Source organism: Lissotriton vulgaris, chromosome 2_1, assembly GCF_964263255.1.
Source record: "Lissotriton vulgaris chromosome 2_1, aLisVul1.2, whole genome shotgun sequence".
In the NCBI taxonomy this organism is placed as follows: domain Eukaryota; kingdom Metazoa; phylum Chordata; class Amphibia; order Caudata; family Salamandridae; genus Lissotriton; species Lissotriton vulgaris.
Window position 1 is genome coordinate 853,174,269 of NC_141687.1, and position 20,942 is coordinate 853,195,210.

At 49.0% G+C, this 20,942-nt stretch overlaps 1 protein-coding gene across 25 annotated transcripts in view; it reads left to right on the forward strand.

Annotated features, from left to right (window-relative positions):
- The window catches only part of LRRFIP1 (LRR binding FLII interacting protein 1), a 470,251-nt gene that overhangs the window by 299,600 nt on the left and 149,709 nt on the right, over positions 1-20,942 (forward strand). For all 25 annotated transcript variants that reach the window (XM_086956332.1, XM_086956334.1, XM_086956307.1 and 22 more), the window contains one exon: positions 18,916-19,041. In XM_086956332.1, the coding sequence (XP_086812458.1) occupies positions 18,916-19,041 (126 nt within the window). The remainder of the gene's footprint in view (positions 1-18,915; positions 19,042-20,942) is intronic.

Below are 20,942 nucleotides of genomic sequence, written 5' to 3' on the forward strand. Positions count from 1 at the left end.
CTGGAAAAGCGCCCTGCAGCCCGCACTCACCCAGTGGGAAAAAGCTCCCGGCTCCAAACCCGGGGCAAAGTCCGGATTGTCAGCGATGGGAGTGAACGGCGATGGAAAGGTCGTGAGCTCACGCAGCTCACACACCACGTCCCACACTCTCAGCGGGACCCGGGTGATAAAAGAGGCGTAGAGATTAGGCGGGCGGTGAGCGCGCCGCAGGAACGGGACCTCCTGGAGGGTACGGCCTGCGACTGCCTGGTCCTGAAAGAGCCAGTGTTTATCCGATTCCCACCGGCTCCACTCCACCAGATACCGAAGCTGCGCCGCCTGAAAGTATCTCCGGAGGTCCGGGACTCCGAGACCCCCCGCCTCCGGGGCCAGCATGGAGAGGACCCGCTTCATCCGAGGCTTACGGCCCTGCCACACAAAGCGAGATATGTCCGCCTGCGCCTGCCGTATCCAACCCACGGGGGGCTGGAGGGGCAGAGCGCGGAAGAGATATAGGATCTGAGGCAGTATCGTCATCTTCACCGCCGCGATGCGGCCCAACCACGAGAGTAGGCCCTTGTTCCATCGGCCGAGTTCCTCTTTGATCTTTTTGCCCAGAGAGGAGTAGTTAGCTGCAACCATGGCAGGCAGGGAAGGAGCAAGCAAAATGCCTAGGTAAGGCACCGTGGAGGAGGACCACTGCAGAGGAAAGAGACTCTGAAGGTCCTGCCTGGTGTCAGCAGAGAGCGACACATCCAGTGCAGCCGACTTAGTCATGTTCATTTTAAAACCCGCCACACGGGCAAAAGCTTCCAGTTCCTGGACGCAGGCAGGGAGCGACCGCTTGGGGTCGTCCAGGGTCAGCAAGACATCGTCCGCGTACAAGCTGACAGTGTGCGTGTATTGCCCCATCTTCACCCCAACAGCGTCCGGGTTGTCTCGAATCCTCTGTGCAAATGGCTCCATATAGAGGGCAAAGAGGAGCGGCGAGAGGGGGCAACCCTGTCTCGTGCCGCGCTCAATGGCAAAGCAATTGGAGCTGTGTCCATTGACACGCACTGACGCAGATGGTCTCCTATAGCAGTTAAGGACCATAGTGCGGAACTTCTCGCCGATCCCCAGTTTCCCAAGGACCAGCTCGAGATATGGCCAATGAACCCTATCAAAGGCCTTCTCCGCGTCGACTGATAGCAGCATCCGCTCCCCCGGAATGCGTGAGGCCTTTTCCAGCACGTGCGTCACCCTCTTTGTGTTGTCGACCGTCTGCCTACCGGGTACAAAACCGGCCTGGTCTGCCTCCACCAGACCTGGTAAGTGTAAACCCAATCTGGCCGCCAAGATTCCGGTGTAAAGCTTGAGGTCCACATTCAGGAGCGAGATGGGCCGGTACGAGCCGCACAGGGTCCGGTCCTTCCCCGGCTTGGGGATAACCGACACCGTCGCTGAGAGAAGGTCCGGCGGGATAGCTCCCGGCTCGGAGAAGGAGTTGAACAAGCGAGCCAGTAGAGGCGCGACAGTGGGACAGAAGGTCTTGTAAAACAAGTCCGTATAACCATCCGGGCCCGGGGCTTTGCCGTGTTTTAGCCGTGCAATCGCGGAGATGACCTCCTCCTCGTGAATGTCCTTCTCCAGGTGGTCCGCCTGGGAGGGGTCCAGGGCCGGAAGGGTCACGGACTCCAAATAGGCCTCAGCCTCTCCCGGTGGGGAAGGCTCCGCCGCGTACAGTTCCTCGTAAAAGGAACGAAAGGTATCTGCCACCTCCGCGTCACCGGAAACCGGGATCCCGTTCACTCCCACCAGCTCCTTCACCACATTGCGTTGCTGCGCAGCCCTGAGCCTATGGGCCAGGAGTTTACCGCACCTGTCTCCGCCGGTGTAAAAGGCATGCTTCAGGCGCAGCGCAGCATACTCCGCCCGATCCAGATCCAACGCAGAGAGGAGTTTCCGAGCCGCCTTCAGCTGCTTCCAGATACGAGGAGCCCCCGTCCGGCGGTGAACCTGCTCGAGCTCCCGAACCTGCGCTGTCAGTTCCTCCCTCTTGCGTTGGCGTTCCCTGTTTTCCGCCGAGGAAATGGAGATAAACTCCCCTCTGACGACCGCTTTCAAAGCCGCCCACTGCGTCGCCAGGGACGTGGCAGAGTTGTTATTGTGGGTCAGGTAGTCCTGGATGACCTCCTCCACTCGCTTTACGACCGATTTCTTATGGAGAAGCGTGTCCCGGAGCCGCCACATCCCCCTAGAGGGGGGGGCCGCCGGCCAAGCAAAGATTCCGGAGACCGGTGCGTGGTCGGACAGGGACAAAACCCCGATGTCCGCTGCCGTGGCGGCCGAGCGAAGCGGTCCACTCACCAAGAGGTAGTCCAACCGTGAATACGTGCGGTGCGCGTGGGAGAAATAGGAGTAATCCCTATCGGTGGGGTGCAGGACGCGCCAGAGGTCATGCAGGTCCATTTCCGCAAGCTGGTCCTGCATCGCCCTAGAAAGCTCCCCTGTCTGCGGAAAGCGTTGGGCAGACCTATCCAGGGTGGAGTCGAAGACCGTATTCAGGTCTCCCCCCAAGATGATATGGCGATCGGGCGAGGCAGTAACGTCCACCAACACTGATTCCAGGAAACGATCCTGGTGGTCATTCGGGCTATACGCCGAACCAACCGTAAAGGTAACACCTCCCAACCGCATGCGATACACCAGAAGCCTCCCTTTCTGCTCAGCATGTTTATGTAACACCTCCCCCCTGAAGGAGCTGGCTAAAAGAATGGCCACCCCAGCAGTTTTAGTCGTAGCAGAGGAAAAGAATTGCGTGGGGAACTTGGCAGAGCGCAACCTATGGCAATCTTTGGAAAGCAAATGGGTCTCCTGCAGGAGGCAAATATCCGCCTGCGACCCCTCCAACAGGGAAAGGATCGCCCTACGTTTCACGGGGTTATTCAGGCCCTTAACATTAAGGGTCACTACCTTCAGGGGCGGCATCGCCTCCAGGGAAACAACGCGCTATGCAGTGGGCAAGGGATCAGCGGAGGGGGCGCGCGGGGCAGGGGCGCAGGGAAGGCCAGAGGCAACATCGCACATGTTCGGACCACTTCGGACGGGACCCCCCCACACCAAACCAACAGTTAAACCCCCCCAGAGCCAACCCATGGCAACCAACCAAAGTAAGAAAAAACAGAAAACAACACCCCATAGTCTCAGTCTAGCCCAAATGGGCGAGTCCGTAGAAAAAAGTCAAGTGGACGTCCAGCCACACCCCCCCCCCCCCCCACCCCCCCAGCCCCAGCTCAGCACCGTTAAAGCTAAGAACCTCTCCCCCCGGAGAAAAGTTAGGCCGTCAGGGCCACACCAGTAGCTTCAGGCAAGTTCCTGGCCGCATTCCTCAGGGCCTCCGCCATTTCTGCCCTGATGGTGGGCGAGTCCGGACGACTCACCGGTGCTGACGATGGGCGCCTCCTCGACCTCCGCCGGCCCCGCCGCTCGGGACGCCGCCATGCAGGTGTAGCCCCCTCCTCCTCTGTAGCAGTAAGGCCCAATACTCCACAGACATCTTGCAGAGAGCGCAGCTGATGCAGCACCCCATTCCATCGAAAAATAAGACGGAAGGGGTGGCCCCAGGAATAGGGTGTCTCATGCTCTCGCAGAAAGTCCGTCGCGATGCGGAAAGACCTGCGCTTCTGCAGTGTGATGGCGGACAGGTCCTGATAGAGCGCCACAGGTCTGTCACGAAAGGTCAGCGGCTGCTTCCTGCGGGCCTCCGTCATGATGCGCTCTTTCAGGGGGAAATCCGGCAGGAAAGCCAGGATATCAGGCGGGGGAGCCGATGACTGGCGCTGGCGGCCCACTCTATGCGCTCTATCAATGCGGATCGGGAAGTCCGCTCCTTCCTCCAAGATGTCGCGGAACAAGTCCTGCAGATAGGCCACCAGGTCCCCACCCTCATCCGCGGATGGGACACCTCGCACCCGAATGTTATTCCGCCTGGACCTGTTCTCGAGGTCTTCCGAATGGGCCTGGAGCTCAACACACTGCTCCCGGAGGCGGAGGACGTCCTGCTGGAGATGAGTTATCTCTTCATCGCGACGCTGGGCCGTCGTTTCCACAGCATCGACCCGCTCGCCCAGGCCCTCGACCTCCCTGCGCACCTCTCGGACCTCTCCAGCCACCTCGGACTTAAGAGTTTGAAATTCCTCCTTGAGGGAGCTGAATAAGTCCTCCATGAAGGACCTCGTGACTGGTGGCTCGCTCACGGCTGCGTCCGTCGATGTCCGGGAGGCCCCCGGGGACGGCTGTGTCCTGTCGCGTAGTTGCTGGGACCTGCCGAGCATTTCCGGCAAAGTGCGATCTCCTCGTGCCGCGCCATGTCTCCCAGCCATCTTAGCCCCCGGTGAAGCCTAGGGTCAGTCGCTGTAGGCGGGCACCAAATGTGAGGCCCTCGGTGGGGACAAGGGTGGTGCGTCACAGGCGACAAAATGGCGGCCCGGTCCTGGGCAAGACGACCCCCGGGCCAGCAGGGCAGGCAGCAACGTCCAAAGTGGAGGCCTCCAGGCTCGTATTCCCAGGGAGGGCAGTAGATGAGTCGGTGCCAGGACAAATCGAGGCCCTCGTAGAAGCAGGGTGCGGGCGAGGGCCACTGGGCACAGCTACACAAAGACAAGATGGCGGGAGGGTGGGACCCAAGGAGGTAGCCCGGGCCGGCAAGTCCATGGGCGACCCCCAAACAGCAACGGGTCCGGAAGGGGCAAAACCGGCGGCCCCCCTCGCCACTAGTTAATTCGCCCGGCACGGGCACAGCTCGAACTCCGCCATCCAGCGTCTCCGGGCGCGGAGTTCGCAAGGCGTCACCCCTCGAAGTCCAAGGCCGGGGGAGGGTCGCCGGCGCAGGGGTGAGGTCCGTCGCCCATCAGCGGTGTTCGCCACCAGGGCACTGGTCAGGAAGCTCCGGCACTCCGCGAAGTCCGCCGATTCCGCTCCCTCGGGATCTCCGGCTTTCAGTTGTTCAGCACTCGGCCTAGCCGAGGCGAGCGGACAGCGCCGCCGTATGCTCCGCCTCCAAGCTCTCCTCCTCGGGACGACCCAGGCTCCGCTCCTCGGAGCGATCTTCGGATAAACTTTTCGGGGACTTCCCCCGGGGCCACGAAAGTCAAAGTGGCATCAAAGTGTGCCCCAGGAATTCCGGCACAGTTCTCTCGCCCGCAGTGCAGCCGCGGGGGAGAGAAGCGCGGCGATCAGGGCTCGGGCTGAGCCGGGCCGGAGGAGCTACGGGAGGAAGCGTCCGCTCACCCCGCCATCTTGGCCACGCCCCCGCTAGGAGGATTTTTAGGTAACCAGAGTAATTAGGCGCACAACCTGAGTGGCCGCAAAGTGAGATGTAACATAAAATAAACAGTATAGGCAATAGGGCGAGCGGTAATCCCTCACAACCGCTCAAGGTTTAGACCAAGATGATCCAAACAAAACACCAAAACAACAGCACAGCCCCTGCACTTATACAGTATTAGTCCATTCTTGGTAATGTTGGTTTCTTTAGAAATGGTTGGTAACATGCATCAGCACTTTCAGAATAACATTTCGAGAATAACAGGCCTTCCAAATGACGTGACAAAGTTCAAAAGGACGTTCTGGTGTGGAGTATCAATTTATTGTTCCTTAAATTGGGCCAACACGTGTTTCATCGCAGGGAACACACTGCGAATCTTCAGGGCTGGATAGAAAACATAAGAAGTGCATTTGCAACAAAATCTCGTATACCCAAAGTTATGATGGTGACTTCATTGTTTATACCATGGTGAAAAATAGTGAAGAAATAGGCATGCCATAGGTGACTCTGTGTCACTGTGACTCAAAATCATTGGCTGAGTGACTTAGTGAACTATGAAGTGTGTGTGTGATTGGGTGAAACTATTGCAATATTTCTTATTCGCTATTATTTACTTTGTGAATTTGATCTATTCAACAAAAAAGTTACAACACAAGAATTCATTAATGCACTGACCGAAAGAAAGAGATATCGGTGACAAAGTGCAGAGAGTGTTGTTGTGTCAGAAAGGACGATATCCCAAAATGACTAGGTAAGCATGACAAATTGTGATTGTTCCTATGTATATAAGACATCGTACTTGTGTTAGCTAAACTCATATTCTGCAGTTCGACATTCATTACATTTTTAAGAAAAATTGTTAAACTATAGGTATTCTTATGTATTGTTGAGTTAAAATCACTGAAGATTGTTATATTTCAAGTTTCCTTTAGTTTTATAGTTAATTGTAATAATCATGCTTATATAGTGTGGGGTGCTGTTTCTAGGAGTTTAGGGAGTAGAGCAGACCGGTCAGTTGGTAGACTATATTATAATGTCTACCAAGAGATTATGTAAGTAGTTATGAAAATGGCTGGGGAGGAAATGTGGGTTGTTATAATAGGTATAGTGTGCCAGACTACTGTAGTTTTGAGCTGGAATAGCTCTATTCACCCTATTAGAGATAGGTTGGTATGAAGGTTATGGTGTGCCCGACTATTGTAGTAATTGAGATTAAGTAGTTATATTCCCACTAGTTAATTATGGCTCCTTAGTCGCCGCAAACAACTGTCTCAGACGTTACATACACTCACCCTTATCTGAAAATAGGGCGAGTTGGTGTTGGTTAAAAACCCGTTCAGAGTGATACTTGAGGTGTGTATCGGGTTGAAGTTTCAAAAACGGTTGGATCTAAATGAAATATATGTAGTTAATTCCTTCTTAGTACCGGAAGTTTATACATCAACTGGATAACATGATCCTTAACAAGTCATACCTTAAAGGTTATCAGTACGAACTGTAACCGGGAGGAGTCGTTATAAGTGGTAGTGCTCGGCTAAGAAAAAGGCGGGTACACCTAAATGAAAGAAAACAACATGGGGAATATTTATTCGAGAACGTGTTAATTCATAGGGAGGAAAGCGTTTCCAATCGGGTCCTATTTTTCTACACGGAGCTCGCTCACCTTATCCGTATATTACTCCCTCTTGTAGTTCCCGGCGCCGTTTGCCAATGACGGTCATGTGACCGGAAATCATGCCGGGATATATACTGGTGTTCCGCTTCGGTGTTTACCAAAGACTAGAACGTAGATGGCTTTCTAGTGCTGCTAATAGTTGGAAATACAGTGAAGAAATACTTAACCACTCATATTCCCAGTGCGGAATGAGAGAGTTAGTGTGTTATTTAAACCTAGTTGGGTAAATGTGATTACGTGATTGCAACTATGTTCCGAAAGCGTCGTTTTGAAGAGCACCAAACCACGTCCGAGTTGAATCTATTTTATATTTATGTTTTTTGATGTGTATAATAACAATTATTGTGGGGATTTGTGTCTCTCTCCACATTGAAATGGAATTAAAGATTGTTAGTTCGGCCTCCACCCAACCACTAGAAATAACAGTGATTTCTTGGAATGTGGCAGGCCTTGCTAGCAAAATAGATTGCACAGAATGGGGTACATACATCAGATCAAAAAATATAATTCTTCTACAAGAAACTTGGGCGCGCGAAGAAAGAGCATTCCCGGGTTTTGCCTCCTTCTTTAAAGCAGCTGAATGGGGGGGAAGGGGTAGGCCATCTGGGGGACTAACTACATGGGTAGCCACGGACTTAGGTTGCCAAGCTACTTATTTAGAGACCGCTTCTGATGATCTATTGGCTGTCTCACTTGAGTGGCCGGACTCATCGAAGTTGCTAGTAATCAATATCTACTCAAGGCCGGTTCCAATGCACAAAGAATCTGGCACAGTGGATGAGCTAGCCAAGCTCTTAGAAGGAATCCCAAGCGAACTTGCTTGCCTGGTAGGAGGCGATTTCAATGCTCAATACGAACCTCTGCCTGGGCTACGTGATGGTCCTTCCCTGGAGGAAGATTCATATTGGCTTATACCGGAGACGGTGGCACCACCCCCACGGGCCTGGACTCCTTTAGCCCTACAGATAACTGCCCTCACCCTTAACCTTGGTTTAAGGGCATGCAACGGTCGTACCAAATCAGACACACCAAGTACCCATACTTTTAACATATCCGGCAGCGAATCCAGATTGGACTATATTATGGTCAAACTGTTTATGTGGCCAGCAATAGTCGACTTTAAAGTCACCCCAAGATTAGACAGTGACCACAATTCCCTGGAACTGACTTATTCCCTGCCTGGGAGAGAGGCCATAATCAATGGGTCGGAAAAAGATAAAACGGGCCTCCTACTTGAAAATAATCGTAGGAAGGTCAAGTGGGAGAAACTGGCCAGCAACCCAGAACGAATATCCCGGCTATATGAAAGGATAATCCCATTACTGGAGGATGCCTTCCAGCTAGGAACTAGGGTCTTAGACGATGCTACTAGAGGAGAGCTTGCACAAATACATGCAGGCATCATCACCACCCTAGAGCAGGACCTATTCTCATCTGCAAGGCAAAGGAATGGCCCTAAACCGAAGACATCTTGGTATAATGCCGCTTGCAGGGAAGCCAAGGCCCACTTGCTACTTGCTATAAAGGAACACCATAACAAAGATGAAATCCGCGCCAGGAGAAGATCATATAAAATCCTCCTGGAGAACGCAAGGGCAGAATGGGACCACGACTACTGGGAAAACCTCACTAATGCATTAACAGCTAGAGATTCCCGTAAATTTTGGCGCGTAGTGGCGAACGGCACGGAGGATTTATCCTCCGCAATAGAGCCCAATATAGCCCCTACGGTATGGCAGACCCACTTTGAGGCCCTGTACGCAGAGGGTGGGGGTGAACAGAACAGAGATGGTCCCACAATTTCATCCTGTCCCACTAGGGTTGTTTTCACCGAAAAAGAAGTGAGGGACGCCATTAAAGGCCTAGGTGCCGGAAAAGCCCCAGGACTTGATGGGGTGCCCGGGGACCTGTTTAAGCAGGAACCCGGGATATGGGCACCCTATCTTACACTAATATTCAATGCCATTGCGGGGGGACTGGAGGTGCCCGATACTTGGAGGGGAGCAGAGGTGGTCCCAATTTACAAAAAGGGATCCCCCCTGCTCCCTTCCAACTATCGTCCTATCAGTCTAATCGACATATCCCAAAAATTGTTCGGTAGACTGATTCTGAATCGACTGCAGGCCTGGACCGAAGAAATGGAAATTTTGTCCCCTTACCAGGCAGGATTCAGGGAGGGTGTATCAACCATAGACCAAATCTTCAGGTTAAATCTCCTCTACTGGAGAACAGCTGTAATCGAGGGCGGCAGTCTATATACCATCTTTGTAGACCTACGTGCCGCCTTTGATTTGGTTCCCAGAGAGAGGCTATGGAGAGTCATGGAAGAGTTGAATGTCCCTACTGACATTCTGACAATCCTGATGAGACTCCACCACAACAACTACGCTCGCGTAAGGTGTGGCAAAGGTGGCAAACTAACCGAAAGGTTCCCCGTTCGCAGAGGTGTGAGACAGGGTTGCGTGCTCGCACCGACCCTGTTCTGCATCTTTGTGAACGGGGTTGTTGCCCACCTAAACAGGATCCCCAACTCCGATGCCCCAAAATTGACCGGCAGCAGGGTGCCTGCAATCATGTTTGCAGACGACACCCTGCTGCTGTCTAAATCCCCCATGGGGATTCAGCGCATTTTGGACGGTTTTCTAGACTTTTGTAATGATCGGGGATTGGAAATCAACCCCCAAAAAACTAAGTTCATGATCCTGAACCCCAACCCCCAGAATCGAGCCCCACCCAGGCTAGGCACAACACAACTGGAACGTGTGCACAATATTGAATATTTGGGGATCACGTTAAACGAACATCTATCGTGGACGTCTCATCAGGCCAAAGTGACCATCAAGCTGGCACAGTTGGCGGGTGGCACTATGCGCCTGGCGAACAAATCCTTTTATCGTCCACTAACTCCAATTATTCACATATATAAAACTCAAGCACGGGCGGGTGTCACATATGGGGGTGAGCTCTGGGGTCACACTCATCTCCCAAAGTTACAGTCCACCGAAAATAAATTCCTGAGACAGGTCACTGCCCTCCCCCAGAGCACTCCATTACTCCCCCTCAGATTAGATCTGGGAGTAAGACCAATAACAGAGGAGCTAGGTCTTAAACCCCTAACCTTTTGGAGGCGTTTGTGGTGCAGCCCCGAACTCTTAAATTACAGGGAGGAACTCCAGGAATTCTTGCAGCTGCGGAATGCCACGAGGATCCCGTGGCTGACCTATGTCAAGGGAAGGCTCGAGGATTTGGGCTACCCGGAACTATGGACGGATCCTTCCAACTCCTGTACAAAGATTTCAAAGAAGGTACTCGTGAGAGCATACTACGAACTGATGCTCACAAGAGCTATCAACGACAGCCGTGAAGGATCCCTGACACACTTATTCCTGAAAGCGAAAGACTCTTACTGTCTCGAAAGTACTCTTGATGCGATCTCCCCTCTGCTAACGAGGAAACTATTCTTTCAATGGAGATACGGATGCCTCCCTCTAGCATTTTTTACAGCGTCTTGGTCTCCTCGCTCCACCATAGCAACTTGCCCTGTCTGTGCTCATCCGAAGGAGGATGAAGTTCACGCTGTTTTCTTCTGCAAGGGCTACGAGAGGAGCAGGAAACGTTGGTTAGTCCCGTTACTCAGGAACTTGGGCTTCAGATCCTTCCAACCTGCCTATAGAGTCTTAAAGACAGATCTTTCTCCTATTGTTGTCTTTGTACTTTCAAAATTTTTAACCTCCCTGTGGTTTACTCGTAGTCACGTGCTGAAAAGACTTGTATAACAGACCCCCTGATAGACTTTAGCACAGTACACTGTACCCTCTGTTCTCCTTTTAATGTATTTTATTGTCTTAACGATTGGATCACATCATGTTTAATTCGTTTATAACTGTGTATATTTTGTTATGTATCTTTTATGATCTGTGATCGAAATAAAGATTTTTGAAACGAAACGTTAGTTCGTTAGTGCATGTAGACCAGTTAACTCTTGTAATTCGAAAGAACCCTTTCAACAATTTTACTATTGAGTTCTATGTCTGTTATTGAAGGTGTGTACCCTTCTTAATGATGAATCGTTGCGGAGCCATATGTATAGGTGTGATATGTTCACATTGTCTTTTTTTATATATATGAGAACACAGATAATAACAGAAAAATAGTACAGAAAGCAATATAACACATGGTACAATGAGCGTTATTTAAACGTCTCTCAACTATGTGATAGGAGGTATGTTGTTACCTAGATGTATCGTCGTTTTTTAGAGTGGTACAGTTATTTATAAATATCAATCAAAGAGAGAACATATGGACATATGTTTATCAGGGTTTAGCTTCCTAGGAAAAATTGTAATTCCGGGTCATAGTTGAGCCCAAACTCGATGCTGCAAGACGCATAATCCAAGTGGCCTCTTTGCGTCTTAGTGTCAGTTCGCGGTTGCCGCCTCTCACATGGACGGGCACCGTTTCAATTCCGAAGAGAGAAACCCGAAAGTCTTCTGTGTTAGCTTGGCATTTAGCTACATGAAGGGCTACCGGATATTTGGGATCTTGTTTTTGGATGGCCCTCATGTGTTCTGATATTCTGTCTTTCAACATTCTAATAGTACTTCCGACATATTTTTTGCCACATTGGCATTCGATTATGTATACTACGTATTTTGTAGTGCAGTTGATGTTCACTCTGTCATAGCTTTCTTCATCTGGTCCGTAGAAATGTTTGGTTTTGTGTTTGGCCCATTTGCACATGGTGCAAAAGCCACATTTGTAAAATCCGTTGCTACGTTGCGTCAGCCAGTCAGGGGTCATGTCAACGCGTGGTACAGTGGGGCTAAGTCTATTCCTCAATGTTCTCCCTTTGCGATATGTGATTTGTGGAGTTGTTGAGATCAGCTCTTTGAGTGTTAAGTCATCGTTTAGCAGACCCCAGTGTTTGGTCATACTGTTTCTGATCAAGTGGTTTAGACCATTATATTCAGTGATCATTCTTATTGTGGAGTCTTTCGCCTGCTTGGAGTTGTTTATTTTCAATGTGTCAGGTCTTTTGATTTTGGTGAGTCTCTTTTTAGCTGCCGAGATGGTAGTACTGGGATAGCCGCGTTTCACCCAATCACACACACACTTCATAGTTCACTAAGTCACTCAGCCAATGATTTTGAGTCACAGTGACACAGAGTCACCTATGGCATGCCTATTGCTTCACTATTTTTCACCATGGTATACACAATGAAGTCACCATCATAACTTTTGGTATACGAGATTTTGTTGCAAATGCACTTCTTATGTCTTCTATCCAGCCCTGAAGATTCGCAGTGTGTTCCCTGCGATGAAACCCGTGTTGGCCCAATTTAAGGAACAATAAATTGATACTCCACACCAGAACGTCCTTTTGAACTTTGTCACGTCATTTGGAAGGCCTGTTATTCTCGAAATGTTATTCTTAAAGTGCTGATGCATGTTATTCTGTTTTTAGATCCACCTAGCTCTATCCCCTTGGAAAACAGTCCTATTGTGAAAGGCCAAGATTCTTTCTATAAGAAGAAAATAGACACGCAGCTACATACCATTCCAGAGTTACAGGAAACATTGTCAAGCAGTGTTTCTGTTCTGTTCTGTATCACACTAAGTCTGAATAATTTAAGTACACTTGTTTTTATTATGGGTTATGCACACTGTCTGCATGTTCAATAAACTTTATCAGCAAATGATGGGTGTGCTCTTGACCTCCTATTAAACAGATTATTGCACTCTAAAGAAGGGCTTTTCTGCAGAAAAAACTAAGAGCTATATGCACATCCGTATCCTGAGCTTAAATTGACTATCAATGTGTGCAGGAACTCTAATTTGAACTTTTCTTTTCAACCTATCAGCAAATCTGTGACCTGGTCTATATCACAAATGTCTGGTAACTCATGAGATATCTTTAGAAACGCCCTGGTACACACCCAAGGACATTAGTGCCAGGCCACTCACTGCAGTGGTTCCTTCAAGAATGACCATATCATATATTTGCATATTACATCACAGTGCACCAAAAAGGGGTTGTGTGGCTGCCTCAAGAGTAACAGAGATCAAAGTATAATGCAACACCATCCCATTCCTCAATCGCATAAATAACACATAATGAAGAATCAAAAACATTGTGAATGAGTACATAACAAATAATAATGTATGTACTATTTACAATACTGTTTACATTAAATTAGCAAAACAAAAGCTGGTGAATGCAATCCTTAGTTGCAAACACAATCATTTAACTTCTTTGGTTTGACAAACACTTTTCTTCCCAATCTTCCAAATGTAAAAGTCTTGCTATCATTCACACCATCAAATCAAATCATGGGTTTGTTTAGCGCGACTACTCACCCGTAAGGGTCTCAAGGCGATGGTGGGGGTAGGGGGGGATGCAGGATCCTGTCCATCAAAGAGGTCTATCGAAGAGCCATGTCTTGAGATCCCTCGTGCAGTTGGGGAGTGATGTAGTCTGAGGTGGAGTGGGAGGGTGTTCCAGGCTGTGGCGTGAGGAAGAAGAAGGAGCGGCCTCCCGATCTGGACTTCCTGGTGCCAGAGACCACGGCGTGGGAGAGCTGGGATGATCGTAGGGTCCTTTGGGGTGTGTGGAATGTGAGACAGCTATTCAGGTGTGTTGTGGAGGGCTTTGTGTGTCGGGGTGAGAATCTTGAAGGTGATTCTTGCCTTGATGGGGAGCCAGTGTAGTGTGTGCAGGTGCTGGGTGATGTGGCAGTGTGGTGGCAGGTTGAGGATTAGTCTGGCGGCGGCGTTTTGAATGTTTTGAAGTTTGCGGGTGAGGTTTGTGTTGATTACGGCGTAGAGTGAGTTGCCGTAGTCCAGAATGCTGGTGCGACGGTCTTTCTGTGTTCGCGGGGGATCCATTTGAAGGTCTTGCGTAGGAGGCGGAGGGTGTGGAAGCAGGAGGATGCTACGGAGTTGATCTGGCGGTCCTTTTTGAGTTCGAATTCCAGGATGATTCTGAAGATGCGTGCGTGGTCTGTGGGAGTGGGTGGGCTTACGACGGCGGGGGGCCACCAGGTGTCGTTCCAGGCGTCTGGATGTGGGCCCATGATGAGTACTTCTGTTTTGTCCTTGTTGAGTTGTAGACAGCTGCTCTTCATCCATTTGGCCTCTGCTTCCATGCCTTCTTGAAAGTTGTGTTTAGTTGCGTTGGGTTCGTTGGATAGGGAGAGGATGAGTTGGGTGGCGTCTGCGTATGAAACAATGTGGAGTCCGTGGGTTCTTACGATGGGGGCGAGCGGAGCCATGTAGATGTTGAACAGCGTGGGAGGATCCTTGGGGGACTCCGAGGTGGTCGGTGTGGGGTCCGAGAGGAAAGGAGGGAGTCTGACCCGTTGCGTTCAGCCGGAAAGGAATGAGCAGATCCAGTTGAGGGCCTTTTCTCGGATTCCTGCATCGTGAAGTATGCGTGTTAGGGTGCGGTAAGAGACTGTGTCGAAGGCGGCTGACAGGTCGAGGAGGATGAGGGCTACTGTCTCTCCTCTGTCCAGGAGGGAGCGGATGTAGTCTGTTACGGTGAGGAGGGTGGTTTCCGTGCTGTGGTTCTATCTGAAGCCGTATTGGAAGGAGTCAAGGATGTTGTGCTCTTCGATGAAGGTAGCGAGTTGGTTTTTAATGGCTTTCTCAATGACTTTAGCTGGGAACGGGAGCAGGGAGATGTGTCTGTAGTTCTTGAGTTCGGTGTGGTCCGCCAAGGGTTTCTTCAGGAGGAGGTTGATCTCAGCGTGCTTCCAGTCATAGGGGAAGGATGAGTTCCCGAGAGAGCGGTTGATGGTGTGGCGAAGCATGGGGGCGATGGTGTCGGTGGCTCTGATGAAGATGTGGTGGGGGGCCAGGAGTGGATTGACTTCATTGTCTTCAGTGTGTCTTTAGTAGTGAGGGCTGTCCAGCTGTCAATCGGCTTCAAGGTGTCGGGGTGGTTAGTGAGGGTTCTGTGTGTTGGCTGTCTTCGTCAAAATTGTCGTAAATGTTCTTGATTTTGTGGTGAAAGAGTTTTTTGCAGAAGTCTTGTGAGGGAGGGATGTCTGTAGACTCGCTGATGGGTTGGGCGAGCTCCTTGATGATGCTGAAGAGTTCTTTGCTGTTGTGCGTGTGTGTGGAGATTCTGTCTTGGATCGCTCTTTTTCTTGTATTTCCGATGAGTTGGTGGTGGGCGTTGGTGGCGGTTCTGAAGTTGTTGTGGCCTTCTGTAGATTTGGAGTTCCTCCAGGCCTTTTCGAGGCAGGAGCATGTGTGTCTGGACTCTGAGTTCGGTGGTGAACCAGCTGGCTTACCTGGCATGTGTTGTGGAAAAGTGTAAATTCTATGTTCGCATAAGCGGCAGCCATTTTGACTGTAACGTCCATTTCGTTTGTCATATTCATTTTTCTCTCTGCTGTACGCCTTTTCACCCAGCCTGTGTCCTTAACTTTAGCTTATCTCTGACATGGTCAGACTGGTGTACGTGCTGGGGGGCTGCATCTGCCGGTGCACCTGGTCTCAGATGGTATCAAATGATTTTTTATTGCCGCCATAAACATTCCTTACTCTCCCTCCTCATCTCCTAAACACCTGGTCACCCATCTGCTCTTGTTTGCCTATAGCTATTTACGTGCCTAAACTTGTTTCCTCCAGTTTTTCTTCCCATGCAATTACACTGCAACAAACAGTATATAAAGGTGATAGTTTTTGCATTTAATATACTTCCTCCCACAACACTTGAGGTGGTTGTTTGGACGTAGTCCAGCTCTTGAGTGTTTAATAAACTTGGTTTGTTTTACTTCACTCCAGTGCCGATCTCTCTTTTGTTAGTCTTCAGACCCGTGGACAAGAGGGTGACCCTGCACCAGTGTGCCCTCACAGGGGTATATTTCGACACAGTGTTGGGGTCGTCATTGTCCGTGATGATTGGGAAGGAGTTGCCGAGTGAGGTGGTGAGCTGGTTGTCGTGATTTTAGTCCAATTTCTGTGTGGGAGCAGGTTCTGTGGATGGTGGGTGTTCCGAAGGTGAAATGGATGCAGCGATGGTCTGTCCACAGGAATTCGGTGGTGTGGCTGAAAGTGATGGAGTTTCCTGTGGTTAAGATAGGGTTGAGGGTGTGTCCTGCTGAGTGCGTGGGCTCCTACGTCCTATGCTGTGGAGGTTGTCCAGGAGGGATGTGGTGTTGGGGTCTTGTTGGTTGTCGAGGTGGAAGTTGAGGTCTCCCAGCAAGGTGTAGTTGGTGGACGCAATGGCCTGCGGGGTGATGTTGTCCGTGATGAAGTTAGTGAATGGTCCGGGGGTCGGTAGATGAGGGTTCCCCTGAGGGTGGTTGCAGGGCTGGCCTGTATGTTGAAGTGTAGGTGTTCCATCAGGTCTGTGGGCTCGTCGGAATATGTGCTCAGTCAGTGTGTGTTGTGGATGATGACGATTCCCCCCTCTAAGGGCGGGTGGGGTGGTCCTTCCGGGATATCTTGTATCCTTGGGGAATTGTGATGGTGATGTCAGGTCCCGAGGTAGTATAGTCCAGGTTTCAGTGAGGAATGCGACGTCTGGGTTGGTGCTGTCGAGGAGGTCCCAGATTTCGGTGGCATATTTGTGGAGGGATCGGACATTGAGGAGGATACACTGCAGGGTCTTTGGTGCGGTTGCGTTGTTGCGGGCAGGTTGCGCTGGATCCGTGGTCTTGGCGGTGCTGCAGGAGTGGCGGCAGCGATGACAGCTGAAGGGTCCGTGGGTGTCGGCTGGTGATGCTAGCTTGCTCTTGTTGTTGCGACTTGGATTGAGTGTGTAGAGTGCCGCTGGGTTATAGCATTGGAGGTTCGGAGGTCCAGGGTTCCTGGTGCTGGTTGCGTTTGGGTCGCTGACTGGTGCAGACGGGCTTGCCTTTCGTAAGCTTGCGGCGCGCCCGTGCAGCAGCCGCCATTAAGTAGGGGTCGGAGAGGGCTGGACAGCGGAGAGGTGGGAGCGGGGAGGGTAAGCTGGCTTGGGCTGGTTGCGCTGGGGGGGATGGGCCACGGGGGCAGTAGTGACAGGGAAAACATGACTTGGCAGTTCGGGCTGGACTGTTCCCATGAGGCACAGGGCCAAGACTGATTTGCATATAGATGTGTCTGGAACTGGGGTGGCGAAGTGAGCTAAAGAACGATGATGGATTTAACCCAGATCTGTGACTTGGGGTGAGTGTCTGAAAGGTTTCAGCAATTCGTCCACCATCTCCTTGTGTTGGCTTTGTTCGCCATAAGTTGGCAGGGTATGCCAAGCCGTCCCTTTCTCACTTTGCCACTGGATTCAAGCTAGCCTGGATGATGAGGGCTGTTAGCCCGAAACTGGTCCCAGGATGATTGTTTCCGGTCCAGGGAAGACATGGCTTGGCTGTACGGGCTGGACTGTTCCCATGAGGCTCAGGGTCAAGACTGATTGTCAGTACTCCGTCCATCATCTCCTTGTGTTTGCTTAATATAAACCCAGCCACCAATACAGGCTCCTCATCCTGCTTTTAGGTGTTATAATACCCGGGTGTTCTTTTTTGGCTTTATTCTAGTAATTTCTTTCATAAGCGTTCTGGCAGAACCACATTCCACCTCTCATCACTCTTACATCCTCTATCATTAATTAATTCATTACTTCCTAGTAAGTTTGCATTTTCTCATCTACATCTTTCTTTAAAGGCCAACCTCTCTTAAGCAACTTGTACGCTTCACTCAACTACATCTTTCTCTTGAGCACCCTTCCATTCTTTACCAGATGTGCTGTTTATTTCCTTTTCCCACACCCAGCGACACTATATCTCCCCATTCAGTCCTCACCACTTTTTCACAGGTAAAAGGCATGCAACTAAGGAAATCAGACACCTTAATTTTAACACAAGGCATATATTGCACATCATAGTTCTAATCAGAAAATCTAACACAAGCTAAACGTGGTGAAGCACCATGTTTCCCTATAGTTGGAAGAATTTTTGTGTATGGCTCGTGGTCACAACGTAAAACATGTAAACCCCTGATGTACTGACGAAAATACCCCAGACACATGCTAAAGTCTTCCGTTCAATCACAGAATACATTTCCTCTGTAGGTGTCAAAATGCGTGGAACAAAGGCGATAGCCAACTCCTGGCACCATTATCCATGTGTGTTAAAACAGTTCCCAATCTTTTTCCACTGACATTGGTAGTGTCCATGTTGCCACATACTGAGTCAAAACCTTGCAACGGTGGAGCTCGGCCAATGTTGTCTTTACTTCTCAAAATGATTCCTGACATTGGAGACTATTTAAATTTGTTCTTACACTTCAAAAGTTGTCTGATAGAAAAAGTCTTACTTGAAAAAAGTATTGACAAATTTAGAATAAAATTGAGCAATTCCGAAAAATGGTTCTAACATCATCCTTGCCTTTGGACGAGGGAACTCTTTTGATTACTTTTAATAATTAATTCTTAGGTTTGATGCTTTCAATTCTAAACTCATGACCTAAGTATGCAATGTTATTTCTTGCGAACTTACACTTACTGTATTCAGCCGTAAGCCCCCCATTCTGTAAGACTGGTAGTACCTTCTTCAATTTAGCATCATGCTTAAACGTTGACAGTCCCATCAGAGATGTCATCTTGAAAACAATGACATTTTTACCCCCTTGAACAGTTCAGTTTCTAATCCACATTCCCACATCTTAGCATATATCTGAACAGTCTGATAACTCGTGAATTATCTGTATTGCAGCCCTGGTACACATCTGATGGCAGTAGTGCTAGACTGTGGTCAGCAATAGTTTCTCCAAGCATGCCCAAATCACATAGTTCATATTACGTCACAGTGCACCAAAGAGTAATTGCTTGGTGGTCTCCAGAGTAATATAGACCAAAGCACAACACCGCGTCAGCTTACCTGTTTTCTCTGGGTGCTAAGTGTTGTCATGCACATGTGATTATTCTGGTTTCTAACTGAATGTCTATCTCGTTTGCTTTCTCCAGGGGTCACGCACTGCCTCAAGCCTGTCGGCTGCTACGCTCGCCTCCCTGGGTGGGACTTCCTCCCGCCGAGGTAGTGGGGATACCTCCATCTCTGTTGACACAGAGGCTTCCATTCGGGAGATTAAAGTAAGCAAAAGGTTATTGGCTAATGGGAGTCCTGCACAGGACATCATTTGGGATTCACTATTTTTCATTCATCTTTGGAGCTTGCAGACAATTGAAATGTATTTAACCGCAGCAAACATTCCACTGGGGTCTCCTATTCAGGAGGTTGTGGAGAACCTATAAATGTTGCCTTATTTAGAAAGACTGCTTGAATTTTCTTTGTTCAATTCATGTCTCACCCAGCTGAAAGTAGAATTAAAGATTCTTTATAGTTCTGTGTGCAGAAAAATCTATGCATACAACTCAGATTGGGTGGACTGCAAATGCTGATTAAGGAGGATTCAAGGACATAGTTTGTGTGCTAAGTTCAAAACAAGACTTAAGGATTCTGTTGAGAAAGGTTTGCTCCAGTGTGGTATGTGTATAACATAGCATGAATGAGTAACCTATTTGAGGAAACAAGAATACTGGCTTTTGCCCGATTACAAGTTTTCCTAATTACTGTAAGACAACGAAATATCAGCACAAATTTGGTAGGTCATGAAAAATGTAAATTGTTAAGATTCAGATTACTGTACATTTCTATCTCCCAATTTTAAGGATCATGGAATATATGCTGAGTCGTAACTTTGGGATTTAGGCTGTGTGGCAATGAGGAATAGTTAGTAGTAAGCATTATTTGTTTGTGCCTTAAGCTTCTGAATATTCCGAAGATGTACCTATGGGAAAACTTGAGAGAACTCAAAGCGAGGACAACCGAAACGGCCGTTAATTGTGTTTTAATATGCACAATAATTTTTTATTGGTTATCTTATGAAATTACTTGATCAAGCCTATTTCCATCTTAAACAAGTCAGTAGAAGAAATGTAAATTACTCATTGAGCTATCTTGTTACTGAATTGTCTTTTTATGTTTTTTCAGGGAAATATCAGATTTTATGTTTCTAGTTTTATTGTAATCAGTGATTTATACAATAAACGTCTTCTACTCATTGTGTAAATGATCATGTAGTTTATCAAGTTTGTCTCATGAGTGACAATTCATAAAACCCTTTGATTTCGAGGTCTCTTCAAACTGATCAGAGACCAGGGGAATGACCACTTAGAAAGTATTCTCCTACACTAGGAGGTGTGTAGACTCAATTGGGGTGTAGAATGTTCTCTTAAGCAGTTCCAGAGCACACTTGCAAGTGCATTTTACATTATTTGTACATGCTTCCATTTGTGGTAACTGATTTGCAGAGAGGAAAGCATTTGGAAAGCCTTGTACTGGGAATCGCCAATCCGCCAATCTAGGACCTAGACTTTGGAATTCTCTTCCATTGGCTATTCGCACTGAGGAAAGCCATGTTCGTTTTCGAAGAGCAGTGAAAACCTGGCTCTCCAATCAGTAGGTCACTTTTTGTGTGGTGTCAGGCTGTTTCTGTGCAATTAGCGCCGGGAAACCCTTACGGGTAGCTGTTGCACTTTATAAACTTAATAAATAAATAAAATAAATAAGTAGACTCATAAATACCCGGTGAGTCCAGAGTTCTCTCGATCTGACCTTCAAGGAGAAGACAAAGGGCACCTAGTATCTGTGGAAAGTGGACTCAGATTGGCGTATTTGAGGAATGTCTGCCTGGTCAAATCTGCAGTCTGTACTTAAAAGCAGTTTAAACCAAAGTCATCCATGGTTGACCTTGTTCATCCTACATATAACCATGGTTTGTACAAGAGCACAAAGGCAATGAGAGGGACGGTGCACACCGAGGAAAGTGGGATTGGTGTTCCCTGGGACAGGAAGTAACAATTCACATTTAGGCAAGTGTGATATTGTACTCCTTGCATGGTCATGAATGGTTCATTAACATGTGCTAAGGGTTGCATTGATGGTCTGGTATGAATGGTAAATGCACACATGTAATAGGGTGTATATGGTG